The sequence below is a fragment of the Netta rufina genome, assembly GCF_964035555.1.
Source record: "Netta rufina genome assembly, chromosome: 3".
NCBI lineage: Eukaryota > Metazoa > Chordata > Aves > Anseriformes > Anatidae > Netta > Netta rufina.
The window spans coordinates 106,787,023-106,801,368 of record NC_140125.1 but is presented as its reverse complement, the minus strand read 5'-3'; the positions used below and the strand labels follow the sequence as shown (position 1 = coordinate 106,801,368).

Sequence of the window (14,346 nt, the reverse complement as noted above, 5' to 3'; positions counted from 1 at the left end):
ACAGTGAGGGGCAGAAACCTGGCAGATGAGAGAGCTTCAAAATGGTGGCATCTGCACCGTACATGCCCTTGCATGTTGGTCTTAGCCTTGTGGCTAGCTTTGGGATGTCCAGGCTCTGTTAAGTACAAGGCCAAGGACTTCAGAGCTAGATCTGAAGATCAGCAGAATATGGGGTTTACACCCATGAAGAGTCTGGAAACATTTGCTTATGCAAGATGGATAGAGACCAGACCAAATGTACACCTGCCCCATTTGCTTTCCTGCTGTGACACCTGGTACGTGCTTAGTCCTGTACACATAGGATCCTCAAGGAGAGAAAAAAGGCAGGAGCAATTAAGCTATTGACTTAAATCAGACATATTCTGGTCAAACAGGTACAACAGCAGAGCTCAACCTGGAGAAGTCTTGTTTACAGGCTTGAGAAACTGGGTCTGTGACACATGCTGAACCCCAGCCTCCACAGCACCTAGAAGCAAGCAGGAATAAAAGCTACTGCTGTGTGCCAGTCAGATAACGTGGGCACAGACTGTGTGTGTTTTCACTTGCTAGTAAGTTTTGCCATAGGCCATATACAGACAACTTGCTGAAGCTTGTGGGGGATCTCTCAGAAAGGCTGTAAGAAAATGAGTGTTTCTCTGATTCCATTTATTCTTCAGGTAAATCTGTGCATGAGGTTTAGGATTGTGCCTGGGATCAGAAGGATGACAGGCACAAAACTCAGTGCCACACACTAAAAAGCTGTACAAACCTTTCATTTTGTGAGACAAACCTTTTGCCTATCATAGCTGCTTCCAGAGCATGGCATAAAGCTTGTGGCAGCAGGTCAGAATTAATGGTCACATCTGGGACAGATTCTTGAAATTCAGGAGGGCTTGTTGCTCGCTTTGGCTGGTCACTTTGCTTGCTTGTAGGCTTTTACTCAGAGGTCTTCCCCCTGGGTATCACAGCTATTTTAAACTGCAGATGATGCTTCCCAACCCATTTTTGCCCATTGATTTGTGGCAAGCCTCCTGTCAGATTGCAATTTATGCAGAGCAGATTAAATTTTGCCACAGACTGAAGTTTGTGGCACAGAGTCAAGTGCTGATATCTAAGCACTTATGTGTAAGTTACAGCCCAGAGTCAGCAAGTGTACCCACAGAGTAACGTGACCATCAGGTTTCAAGATATGACTTCATGAAAGAGTGATAACAACCCTGTATTAAAGTGCAAGTGAATGAAAAATCATCTGATTGTTTTCACACTTTTCTCTGTCCATCAATAAATAAATAAATAAATAAAGACAGATTTCTTATGATTCCTTCAAACCATACAGGCAAATTTTGCAGACTCGGATGTACATTGCTAACTGCGGGGGGGGGGGGGAGGGGGGGAGGGGAGAAAAGTGTAATTGTCTTTTATGTTATCTTCAGTTTTTAAATCAGATTTGCTAGCCACAGCTTTTTAGGGAATAAGTTGCAGTCATTTTGTAGAACAGGTCTATCTTTGTAATACGGAGAGGGCAGGACTTGTGTCACAAGATCAGGTTTCTGGATGAGAAACAATGAGAGAAGGAAAACAACCCTGCATCTCGGGGAGGGCCAGGAAGTTTGGAAACTTCCATTGTGGCTGGCACTGTCACGGGCTTTCTGTCCTTTACGGAACAACCAGGCTAACCTCTCTCTGCCTCTGTTTTATTGTTATTGTTGATGATGTTTTGTTTTTGTTTTGTTATGATGTAAAATAGAGAAAACAGCATCCACCTCAGCCTCCTGCTATGAAATTGAGTTTCTCAATGCTAACAAAGGTTCCAAGTTCCTTGGGTCAGAACATAGGGTTCGTATGTAGTAAAGACTACGTATATTTAAGAGTAAATACAAGTTCATAAATAGACTTTGGAAGCAGTTCCATGCTGGATTTTGTCCAGGAGGCCAGAAAATAAGGAGGAGGGGAAACCTAAGTGTGCTTTTCGTTGCATGTGATTTGTTTTTCTCACTAACGCTACATGCTGTTCAGGACTATTTCTAGGAAGAAGGAGGTGCTCATAAAAACCAATCAAAATGCACAGCAACTTTGCTGAATAGTAGAAAAAAACACGTGTGGAACAAGAGGAAGTTTTTGACTCATATTCTCAGGCAGAAACTTTGCAGAGTGCAATAGGGCAGGAGCATTTTACTTCCGTGCTGCAAGTATTGTACTTGTTTATGTAGAAAAAAACTTTTTTTTAAAAAAAAACTTTTTTTAAATCTATTTTTAAACATGTTAGTAATCCCTGGGTCTTAACCAGGCTTTAATTAATACTAAAATAATTGGTTTGGCTTTGAAATTGTTCCAACATGCAACAAAATCACACTATTACAAGTTCCTTGCCTCTCCTCCTACTTCCTTCCATATTTTGCCTAACACAGCCTCAGTGGCCTGGCATCTATCACTTTTCTTTTTTTTACATGATAACATTTTTCTCCATCCATTTCAATCCTATGGGTGAAGCTTCACAGATGCCCCTGCTGTAGAGCATAGAGCTTTCATCACCAGCATACGCTCCATGTGGGGCTGGCTCATCCTAGGAGAACACGACAGCTCTGAAAACTCATTACAAGTATCTCTTCTGCACCTTTCTCTGCTGCTGTTGATGCTAGCGAAGCATCACAGGACAAGCACCTGCCCTCAGGAATGCTCTGGGGCTCTCTGTTTTCTGGATTTGCAGCTTAAGAGGGATATGGAAAGATGAGTTTCAAGACCTGTGCCACAAACCTCTTCCCAAATACAGTGACATGACCAGGGACATCAGAGATACTCCAGGCTAGCAGGATCCATTTCTGTAATTAACTTCACAGATTAGAAAGTCAGAAAAAAGTGTGATACTAACAACAAGAAATAATCTGTTTGCTCTAGCAGGCTCTGGCATATTTACTGGTTTTCTTTTCATTATGCAATTCCCATCATGTAATTATTCCTACATGAAGGGATTCCCGCAGAGAGCAAGCACAGAAGTCCAGCTGCTCTTGTTTTACTTCAGTTAGCAACACAGGACTATACTTTTTCAGAGCCTGTTTCACCCAGTTAAGAGTCTTCATTATGTGGCATGCATTCAGGAGGAAGATTTCCTGCCTTTTGATTGGTTTCTTCAAAAATTACCTTAAATAAGGTAACCTTTGATTTGGAGTGCCCATGGTAGACAATCCTATATTCTGGACCCTTCTATATTCAGACCAGATGCACATTTCTGGCTTGAAGGACAGAGAATGATCCATTCCCCTGACTTCAAAGCCATCTTGCTTCAGTGAGATCAGATCCTGGGGCTGCCCTTCTCACCATAGACATCCATAATGAAGATGGCTACATCTGGATTCATGTTCTAATCAACAGGAAGAAGTAGCATTGCTAGAGCATGATCCATCTGACCTACCTTAAAATGGCATGTAAATGGTCCTCTGGCCTGTCACGGGAAGGCCCTTTCCATAGCAGCCTGCTATTCTTTCTCCTTTACCTTTTTTTCACACTTTGTCCCTACAAGACACTTCTGCCTTTGTACCTCACCTAAAGCTTACTGTTTCCAGCAGGGGCTGCAGCTCCATGTGACAAAGGCAACATTTCTTCAGCAAGATCTCATGGGTAATGGAAAAAATGAAAACAGATGCAAATGCATTCTGAAAATCAGTACAGCAGTCAAAACCATTTCATTTCTATGACTATTAAATTGTCCCAAGGTTTACAAAGGAGAAAAACATGCACTTTTCTACTATTATGCCCATTTTTACTATTGCTTTCTTGCATTCATCAGTGCTTTGATTGTGGTCCACTTTGCTACACATTGTATAGGGACAAAACAAATAGTTTGTGCCAAGATCCCCCTTTTGTGCAATCCTCCCTACTGTCTGAAGGTGAGGGATTTCCAAAATCAGTGTTCCAAAATCTGGTCAGTCCTTCAGTGGCCTCTGCCAGTGGAGAACAAAATAAGGAACTGCCTCTCCAGCGTGGCAATGTTGTGCACGTTCCCAGCAAGCAGCATCTTCCCTAACCCTGGCTTAGGTTGCCTAAGCAAGCTGACAGTTCCCTCTGTAGGCAGCAGAGAGGTAGAGACATTTCAAGGAATTATTTACTCCAAGGGGGTTGTTTTCTTGGAAACCCATCAGTGGGGATGCCCTTCTCTTTCCACTAAACCCAAGTGCAATAAAAAAAAACATGCAGCAGCCTCTTTGGCTCCCTCTGACATGGGTGGAGTTGAAAAGAGTCCATGGGAAAGCAGGAGGGAGGTCACGGGGAACCAGAACCAGCTGCCACGTGAGGAAGGGCTGCAGGCTGATGCCTCTGGCCTTTGGCAGCCCTCTTCCACGGAGGCTGAAGGCTCCCTCAGCTTCTGCCAAAGGCTAAAGGTGAGCACTGCTGGGCTGGAAGCAGCCCAGCCACTGCATCTACCTTGTAGAGAAAGAAAGCAAAGTGACCAGCCCCTTTGAAAGGTAAATATCTGGGTGCTGTAGTAAGTGCCAGGCTAGTACTTACTTTATAATGTTTTCATGTGTCACAGAAATGTTCCTCTCCCATCCCGCTGCCCAGAACAGCCAAGAAAAATGAGTCGGAAACTTGACCATTGCCTCTCCCTCAGCATTAACCTGTCACCCATTAGGCACAAGCTGCCAGCAGGAAATTAGACACCTGCCTCAATCTTGTTTTTGCAGTCATTAAAGTGTTGGGATAGCATGTCTGCCACCCCCCTATTAATAAACCACCTTTTTGTCTGTCGCGATGTTACGCCAAGATAAAATGCTGTTCTCCCTCTGCCATTCGTTGTCTGTGCTTGCAGATCCCCAGGACTGACTCTGACACAGATTTCCTTCCTGCTCCATTCCCTAATCTACTGAGATTTGTGCAGCACTCATAAGAGGAGGGAGAATATCAAAATCAGTGGGCTCATCATATAAATAAGGGTTAGTGCATCACATAAATAAGGATTAGTACATGTTTTCAGCTGTACCATGATGGCCTGGTTACACACAGCCTATCACCCTGAGATGAGAAGAAGAGAAAGAGGAAAGAAGAGAGAGAGGGAGAAAAATATTAATTTTGAGGAAAAAAAAAAAAAAAAAAAGCTTTATGGCACAGTTTATATCCAAATGTGTTGCTGCAGAGATGCTCTGTGGACATCTTTACAAGCTTCTACTTTACAAAACCTAATACAGCTGCCGGAGGGAAGCAGAAGGGAGCAATAAAATGAAAATAAAGCAAACTTCCTCCTTCTATTCTTTTAACTCTCTTCACTTATGTAAATTTTTACAAAGGAGAGGAAAAAATATTGTCTTTGCCATCTGTTTATTAAATCCCTCTTAAATTGTATACAGCACAGCCTCCATGAATCTCAAAGCATGTTACAAAAGATGTTATTAGCATAATCCCCCTTTAACAGATGGAGTAACTGAGAAAGTTGCAGTGGTTTGTTGACACTCATCCAGCAGCACCAGGGAGAATTGCTTTGTCACCCTGAGTCAGGCCAGCACTGCTTGGGTTAGGCCAAGAGCTGCCGATTGTTTCTCAGTCTCAGATGAGAGTCAAGTCTTACTTGATTTATATTCAAGTCATTGCCCCTGTTGCACATGCAAAATAAAATTTCCAAGGGAAGGGATTTATGAGTACCCAAACGTTTTTATCAAAGGCCATGTCTGTATTTCTTTAAATTAGCTCAAATTCCAATGACTATTGCATTTCCACCGACCCTCCAAAAAAAAAAATGCTGTGGCTTGGCCAGTGAATCTAACTGAGGATGTAAAGATGCAGGACATTTAAATACTAACAGAGGAGTTAGTTTCCTCTTCTTCAAGTTTAATTAGTTTTGTTTTAAATTAGGCTAATACAAATTAAGGAAACTGTTGTTTTTTCAAAAGAGTTTTTCATACAAATATTTTTAGCAGTTTATTGATTAAAGAGTGCATTTCTATTGAATTTCCTAAGCATCCCCCTGCAAAAAAAGCCCCCCATAAGATGTCTTTCATAAAAATCTTTAAGCAAAAGCTGGGAGGCTGGAGGTGCTCAGACATTTATGCTGAAAGGAGATCCCTGAATTCTCTACAGATTTCTCAGAGGTGTTTACTGAGATGGACATCCCACAAAGTCCTGCTTACACCTCTGCCTTGTGTGTTTCCACCTTCAAACGCCAAAGAAAAGGCAAGTCCATGGGGTGATAAAACGTGTAGGAGAAGATAGGGTAATCTATCAGATTTCCAGATTGAAAAGGAAAAATAGTGATTATATTAGCAAAGGTATGCAGAACTCCAAATTGCTAGCATAATACCTAAGAAGGAACCAGATTGCTGTATGGAGGACATTAACATCAAAGCTGTGCATACAGAGGGTGAGCAAAGAGGATGAGCCAGGCAGACCCAAGACCAAGCATAATGCAGATAGAAATACTCCTGAGATGTACAGCACTGATGAAAAAGTAACCAAAAAAAAAAAAAAAAAAAAAAAAAAAAAAAAAACACTTTCATAGTAGTTAGCAAGTCTGTTGGTATACAAAACACATTGTAAGGATGATGTGAGGAATCGTTTGACTGACCATGGTGGCAAGGAGGCTGTGCTGCAGAGGCTGCAGGCTGATAATTATTACCACGTCATTGTCTCTTTTCTAACAAGGGAAAGATAAATGCTAGGCATCAGTCATGAATGATGTGTGTGACCACTGGAGGTCACTTTTGGTTCAGAAATCCTCAGCTTTCGAGGCCTTTGGCAGCAACAAAGAATACCCAAAAGAAGAAAGGAGCACAGCTGGAGCTTGCAAACTTGCTCATAAAATTTCATTAGAAATTATTAATTTCATTTTAGGATATGTTGCAGACCAGAAGAGCTTCAGAGGATACTAGCAAATTACTATCATGAAACAGGGATTCTCACCAAAAAAAAAAAATAAATAAAAAATCCATACTGTGGAGTTTTGCAATGTGAATATTTTGGCCTGAAAAACAATATTATTAAGTAAATTAATTAAAACAACTATAGGGTTTCATTAGAATGAAAAAGAACATATTTTCTTCCTTTGCACCTATGCAGACAGATTACTGCACTTTCATGAAACTAGATCAATATTTTACAAGAACAAAGAAAATATTTAAACTATTCACCTGATTCATGAATCAAATACCATGCTCATCTACCACTTAGCCCAAAAACTCCAAGTTTCAAGCATTTGCCACTGAAGAAATAAAGAAAGAGAAAAGAAAGGTAGCAATATCCTGCCCTCATCCCTTCTATTCCCCATGCTTGTTGGGCAAAAGAAAAATTGGTTGTACATTAGAGCAGTACATTTCAGTTGTGATGCCACAAAATCATCATTGCTCTGAGATCAGAAAAAGACTCTCACAAAATTCAGAAAACAAAAAGAAAAACAAACAAACAAACAAACAAAAAAGGCTGAGGAGACAAGAGAATATAGGTACTAAATAAATCTATCCTTCCAGTATTTTCTTCTTGGCCTTTCAGAAGGGAGGACGCAGAATTTGTCATGAAGGGGCATGTCTCTATTGCCTGGTAACAATGCCTGTAATATAGAGCCTGCTCTGTTCAAGTAAACGATTGCTCTTTTGTGCTGTTGTCTGTGGCTTGGATGATGGACTAACTGGGAAACTGTAAAAATTAAAATCATAGCTTGCCACATGTTGAAGATTCAGAGCTGTAACTTCTAAGTGGTGCTCTTGAGGGAGAAACAAGCCCCCGATGCCTGTTCCTGAATGCCCTGGCAGCACTGCAGGATTCTTTGTGACACTGAAACCTCATCTCCCCAGAGTCCTCATTAAAAATACATATTTTCAAAAATTTTGATTTGCTATATTTTCTGCTTCAGTTGCTAAAACCTAAATTGATGTATGCACACAGACTTTCTGCCTGGGAGGTAGTTTTAGAGCCCTGCAGGACACAGTGCATGGAGAGCTTGAGGACAGTGGTGAAGGTGCAAATAGACAGTGCTGGCTTCAGCTTGAGCAATCCAGATCATAGGTTCAGTGTCTGAGATACAGGATCAGGAACTGCTTTTTCTTATAATTCTTCAGAAAAATAGTGGTAGATTTTCCTGCTAGGGTGGCTACTGATACCAAAAATCCTTTGACGAATCTAAGCTTTTAATATCTCCTTTTCTCAAATCAAGTGATCAAGCAGTAGGAGCATCTATGCTTTTAACTTATCCCCAAAGCTGACTCGGCAGCTGATGTTTTCCTGACTGTGCAGGTTAAAACTGGGTTTCACGGGAGGAGCCCATCTGCCTCTGAAATTCCTCAAATTAAGAGGATGCACTTACAAGAGAAGGCCATATAAACTCTGCTCCCTGGAAATGCTTAGTTCTGTAGTTTTTCAGCCACATCATGCATTTTTGCTGTTTTCTTTTCTGCTCACTAAGCAGATGAGTCCAAAGGTTCAGACCTTTGCAGTAAAATGTTCCCTTCTCTTCTTGCAGCTGCCTTACTGCAGGGGCAAGCTTCCACTCTCACCTCCACACCTGTCTGTAGTCCTCCACATAAGCAGCTCCTCTCTCAATTTCTTAATTATTTCAGCTCTGTGAAAGTGATGACATCCACAAGACTGTTTGCTCCCAAGTTGGTAGTGAGAAACAAATATGTACCATAGCCTTTAAAAATCACATATTTTAAGGCAGCCCTGGTTCTTGGAGACATTTTTGTGCTTTCATCCTGTTTGAATTATGTTTTTCTCATTTCCTCCACCTTTAGAAGTGTTTTGCACTTGCAACAGAGAACTTGGTGTAGGTTTTCCTCAGCCATTCAGCCAGGGCTGCACCTTTAAATGGTGGGAAGTTTTGCTGCAAGTGAGAGTCACCTGTCACAGATCACTCCAAGAACTGGAAACATGGAGGTTAACACTCTGTTTGCATTTATGGCAACCTAAGATCAAGTAGTGTTATTAAAGCATTACTCATCCTGCAAAGAAAGAAGCCTTGTAGCAGTGTAGGCGACAGGAACTGGAAGGCGAGGCAGCTGATAACCTTCATAGTGTTTTACTGCCCTCACATCCTTTGGTCCTCATGTATTGAGCTGAACTTTCATATCTATAATAGGACAGGGCAGTCTCTCTGAGACATGATCTCCAGATACAGAGGGACTGCTGACCTCCAGCAGTTTGCTCTGAACAAAGTGCAGAAGGATCCAGTCTTCAGTCAGCTCCCAGAGAGGTGCTCTAGGCACTGCAGAGAAGACTGCACAGTCTGGATTCAATTTACTGTTTGTTTTTCTGTAGGTAGGAAGGCAGCACATGTACTTGATCCACAGAGAGAACATTATTTACCCTTATTTCCTCTTGCAAGAATACATCCTTCATCCTCTGAAATGGGAGCAAGGGTCTGCAAACAGGTCTGCCACTACAGACGTGCCTGGCATGGCATGAAAATAAGCTCCTGTTGCTGGAAAGACCTGAGTTCTGCTCAGGCCCAGAAAACCCACTGGATTTTTTAGGGCCTTTGAATGCAGTAATCTGCCTATAACACCAAAGCAGAGTAAATAACAGAACTATCATGTTTAAAAGCAAATAAATTTTCCCTTTGTAGGCAGCTCTTTTCCTGTAGCTGCCTCTCACTGATGAAGCCTACCTCCCTCAGCATCTGAGCCTTGTTCCAAAGCCCCCAATGCTTTGGGCATGCTGCCTCCCAGCATCTTCCCCAGCCAACTGCCAGTTCTGCTCCAGGGCTCAGCTTCCCTTGGAGAAGGCTACAGCCCTGGAGAAACAAGGGTATTTTATCATTCACTCAGTGTTTGATCCGAGACTAGCTGGAGAGGCACAGAAACTTGCCCTTGAGGAGCCAACCAGCCCCTCTGCCCAGGCTGCATCAACTGGCAGCAGATGGCAACTGCTGCAATGCTTTGCATTTCTAGAAGGCTTCTCCTGAAGGATCTCAAAAGACAATATAATCCTCAGGTTAAATTAGCCTAAAAAATTAGGTTTTCACAGATGCTCAGCCCATGCAGCTCAGGTAAAGTTTGCCGAAGTCCCTCTGAGCATGAAGGTCTCAAGCTGGGACTTCACGACAGAGATCCCTACAACAGATGGAAATTCTGCAAAATAAAACATGACATTGCCCAAGGCTGTAGAGGAAGTTTGTGTTTGATACAAGAATTCACATAGATCCTTGTGTCCTCTGTGCTTTGACAGGCCCAGATCTGCTCTAAAATTTGGTGATAATGAAGGTTAGGTGAGTACTTTCAATGTGCTTCCTACATGTTTCTGTAATTAAACATGAACAGCAGTTACAGCATCTGTTAGCTAATCTACATATGCCATGCTATCTCATTAGTTACCAGATACAAAACCATCCGTATGGGCTCTCCCTGGAAAGCATGCAACCCTACACCTGACGTTGTTTCCCAAAAACAGCCTCATGCCATCCTCCACTTCACAAGACAGCTGCCTGCCCCAGAATACTGAGATTTCAAGCACATCTTTCAAAAACCCCTGACTGAACGGATGAAACCACAAAAAAAAAAAAAAAAAAAAAAAAAAAAAAAAAAAAGTTGAATCCAAACAAGTTAATCACAGGAATAAAGGGCCTTGCCCCTGCTCCTGCCACATGGGCCCCATGTGCGCTTCCTGGTCACAAAATGGACAGTCAGGTTTCCATGCCCAGCACACACTCGTCCTGACCCCAACTTCCTAGCACTGCAGTTCTTATGCACGGCCTGGTCTCGATGTTTTGGTGCTGTGTAGGCATAAGCCATGCTTGTTACTTCAGTGTCACCAACCAGTCTCTCACTGTGACACCTCAGAAGACTTCCTGAGCTGCTGCAAAGGCTCTTGAGGGTCCCCTGTGACTATCAAGGGCTTTCCCAAGCTGATCAATCTCCCCTCGCTAGCACCTAGGTGCTGGCTCAGAAAGCAGCACACACCCATGGTGGCCATGTCACCACCCTGCAGAGATTTTATTGTTCCTTCATGTTTTGGGACACATGAGAGCAGCAGGTTTTGGAGGTGACATCAGAGACAGGCCCTACAGAAAAGCTGTAGTTAGCTAGCTTTGCAAAGTAACTGTGTCTTTCCTTTTGTGTTAGTCTGAGGAAAATACGCTTTCTGCCTCTGCAGGTGCTTGATGATAGCAGCCCTCCTGGGTGCTGAAACAGCATATCCCTCTCTGTGTTCAGCTGAGGTCTCCAGATCGATGCAGGCCCTGTGCTACTGTTGAGGTTGGGGTGCGTTCCTCACCAGTCAACGCACGGCCCAGCCTGTCAGATGCCTGCAGACACTATCCCTGTCCGCAGGCCACTAATCGGTTGCAGAGGGTTTGTCACCAGCAGGAAAAGGGGACTGGGAAAGGGCCCACCTTGTCAGAAGGCTGGCAGCACACCACTGTCTTGGTTCACTCCTCCATGCCCACCAGGCCATTTTCCTGAGGTAGACTGGCTACCTTCTGTTCTTCATGGACTTCTCACCTTACCAGGCAACACTCGCTCCCACTTTTGCAGGGTATATTGGGGATATTGTCTATATGTGTTTGCAGGGGGCAGGGATGGACTATAGGTCTGCTCTTCCCAAAGTTCACCAGACCTGTGAAAGAAGCTCTTCCTAGCACATAGCACTGAAACATGTATAAGCCTCTCCCGATTTAGATACGGCTCAACTGGTGCAAACATAGGCTAAAGGAATCCACCTTTGCATTATAAATACAAAGCTGTTGCAATGGGCTACAACATTAAATAGAATATATAATTATCTTACTTTCACAGGAGGTCTAGAAAGGCAGATACACAAGAATAACACAGCTGATGCAGTCCAGCTGCAACCTGGGCTGCAGGTTGTGCTGCTCCAGCAGCATCCTGTTCCTAAGAATCCCATTTCCAACCACACAGGTTAGTCACAATTTTCTACTGAAACTTCATGTGCTGACACATTGCCAGTCACTGGTCAAAAAAAAAAAAAAAAAAAAAAAAAAGGAGATTGAACTGGTTATGCAGGTTTTTAAGGTAACTTTTTTCCTTCTGCTTAATCTGTTGTGCAATTACCATAAAGCTGTCTTCATTACTATCTTTCTATTTCAAGTCTAAATTACAGCACCACCACCCCTACCGTGATACATTGGCTTCTTTCAGTGATGCATAATTTCTTTGCCTGTGGTTCGTTTTACATATCTTCTCCTTTATTCCTCTAATAAAAAGGAGAGAAGTGTACAATCATGTTCAATACCCTCAGGGAAAGGAAATGCCTGTATGAAATCATTTTTGTGTCGTCCTTTTACAATGCCATGGTAAATCAGAGGAAGTGCTTTGAGGCCTATATGCTTATAAAAGAACAGTTTTCTTTCTAGAAGCATGTAATTTTTTAATCGCATGTTACATTTCAAAGCTTAATCTGAGGGCTCATATATTTATCTTTGCATACCTAGGGAAACTTTTTATTGAAGAGCTCTTAAAACTCTCAGATATAGGTATTCAGTCCTCATCTTCAGGGACCACAGTTTTTCTAATTACTCTACCATATGCTGACACACAGAACACAAGTAAATCTATGGAGAGAAATGGTCTTCCTCTCTGAAGTCCTTAGCAGAAACCTAGAGTCAGCAACTCCTAAAGGCCAACAGCAACAGTTTCAAATGATCTTTAGGACATTTATTTCTATCAGAAATCCAATATGCTTTATATGCTAAATAACACTGCTTATTTAACTTGCAATGAAACTTTCATATTTGTTGCAGAATGGATTGTTCCACAGAGCAGTGGGACCCATGATTTCCCATGACAATTTAAGAGACATATATGTGAAAGAATTTCAGAGAAGGAAACTTAAACTAAAGTACAAATCATACAAATGCAATTGTCAATTTTTTAATAAAACTCATAGCCAGAAATCTACTGAAGTTTGAAGTAAAAATAAAAATGAAAAAAATCCCTGCCTTATTTATAAACCAAACTGAATATAGTTTAGATGTTCCTTAGAGATCTAACCACCTGCTAACTATTCAGTATCTCTATCTACCCAGCCTCCATTCTGGTCAGTCTGCAGGGGATTTTCACTGAAAACAGAGTTTTCACTTACTCTTAGTTAAGAAATCAACATCTATAAATTATCTTACTACCCAGATAGACATTCACCAACACACCAGTCCTGTCACTTATCAGTAATCCTGTGGACTGATAGTGAGAACAACTGGTACTCCTCTTCATCCTCCCTGCATGTTCCTCCAGTGATGAACTATTTTAAATCCACAATTCTATCATCACCTAAAACAGTTTATTCTATACTTTTACTTTCAAAAAGAAATGACTTTGAAATAGTTTCTAAATATTTGTGGTCAGGCACAAATATTAAGCATATAAAGCAAATAGTAAGCATATAACTGATATTTCATGCGGGTTCCCAGGAAGTTATCAAACATTAATATTTTTTCAGAAAAATCATAGATGTATATGTTTGTACAAAGAAAATTAAACTTAAGGTTATGAAATGAAAACAAACAAAAAAACTAATTTCAATACTTTTTTTTTTTTAACTACTACAGTAGTAAACATGCTTTCTAAAAAGTAATTGAAACCCTTGTTTTTATATCCCCCTCTTTTCCTGACACTTGCAGAGTTCTCATATTATTCAGTAGAGCTGTTCCTGTTTCAGTTCAAAGCCCCATTGCAATGAACGCATCCTTTATCTTCTCAGCAGAAAACTTCACTGACACACAGCCTTTCTAGCATCATAAAGCATCAAGCTCAGGCCTTAAACCATAGTCCTATGTAGCCACTGCTACTAGACTATTAGTGCAGAATGTCTTATATTAAGGCAATTTCTATCAAAAAATGATGGCAAAGCTTTTCTGTATTTGTAATAGAGGTCTCACTGGCTCTCTTCTTAAAAGATACCTCTTAAGCAGGTGTTTACACAATTCTTTACATCATTTTCCCTCCATTATACCTAAAATCTACCTCTCCACAGTGCTGCTTTACACAGCCAATAAGACAGCAAACAGTATGGAATCAGACAGGTTTTCTTGCAGCACTTGGCATACACAATAGGAGCAATAGGTTTTCCCCATTTAATTTATTTTTTTTTAATATCTCAGGTAGAAATAGAATAGGAAATCGAATAAGTGATGAAACACAAACTTCTCTGTAAGAGTAAAAAAGCTGATTATATTCAGTTTTACCTAGGTTTATAGAGCACAGTCTGTTACTTTCTTCTAGAGCTTTAAAATGTTATTTATGTAGCCTTAGGACATAAGATCTTACCCAAGACCAAGGGGAGCCAGTAGGGCTCTCAGGCTGTTCTTCATCCTCAGACGACATCCTGGGCTGATCATTTTCTCCCATTCTTTGCGTAGGCTACTAAAACTAGCCTTGATTTCAGCCATATACAAAAATGCAGCCTTCAGGTTTTAGCTGTTGACAACAAAGCTCCAGAGAA

The 14,346-nt window shown here is 41.5% G+C and overlaps 1 protein-coding gene across 2 annotated transcripts in view; it reads right to left on the bottom strand.

The window, feature by feature from the left end:
- LPIN1 (lipin 1) overlaps positions 1 to 14,346 on the bottom strand; it is a 75,559-nt gene extending 61,213 nt beyond the window's left edge. For both annotated transcript variants that reach the window (XM_084284826.1, XM_084284827.1), the window contains exon 1: positions 14,172 to 14,346. In XM_084284826.1, coding sequence (XP_084140952.1) covers positions 14,172 to 14,252 — 81 coding nt within the window. In that variant the 5' untranslated portion in view covers positions 14,253 to 14,346. The remainder of the gene's footprint in view (positions 1 to 14,171) is intronic.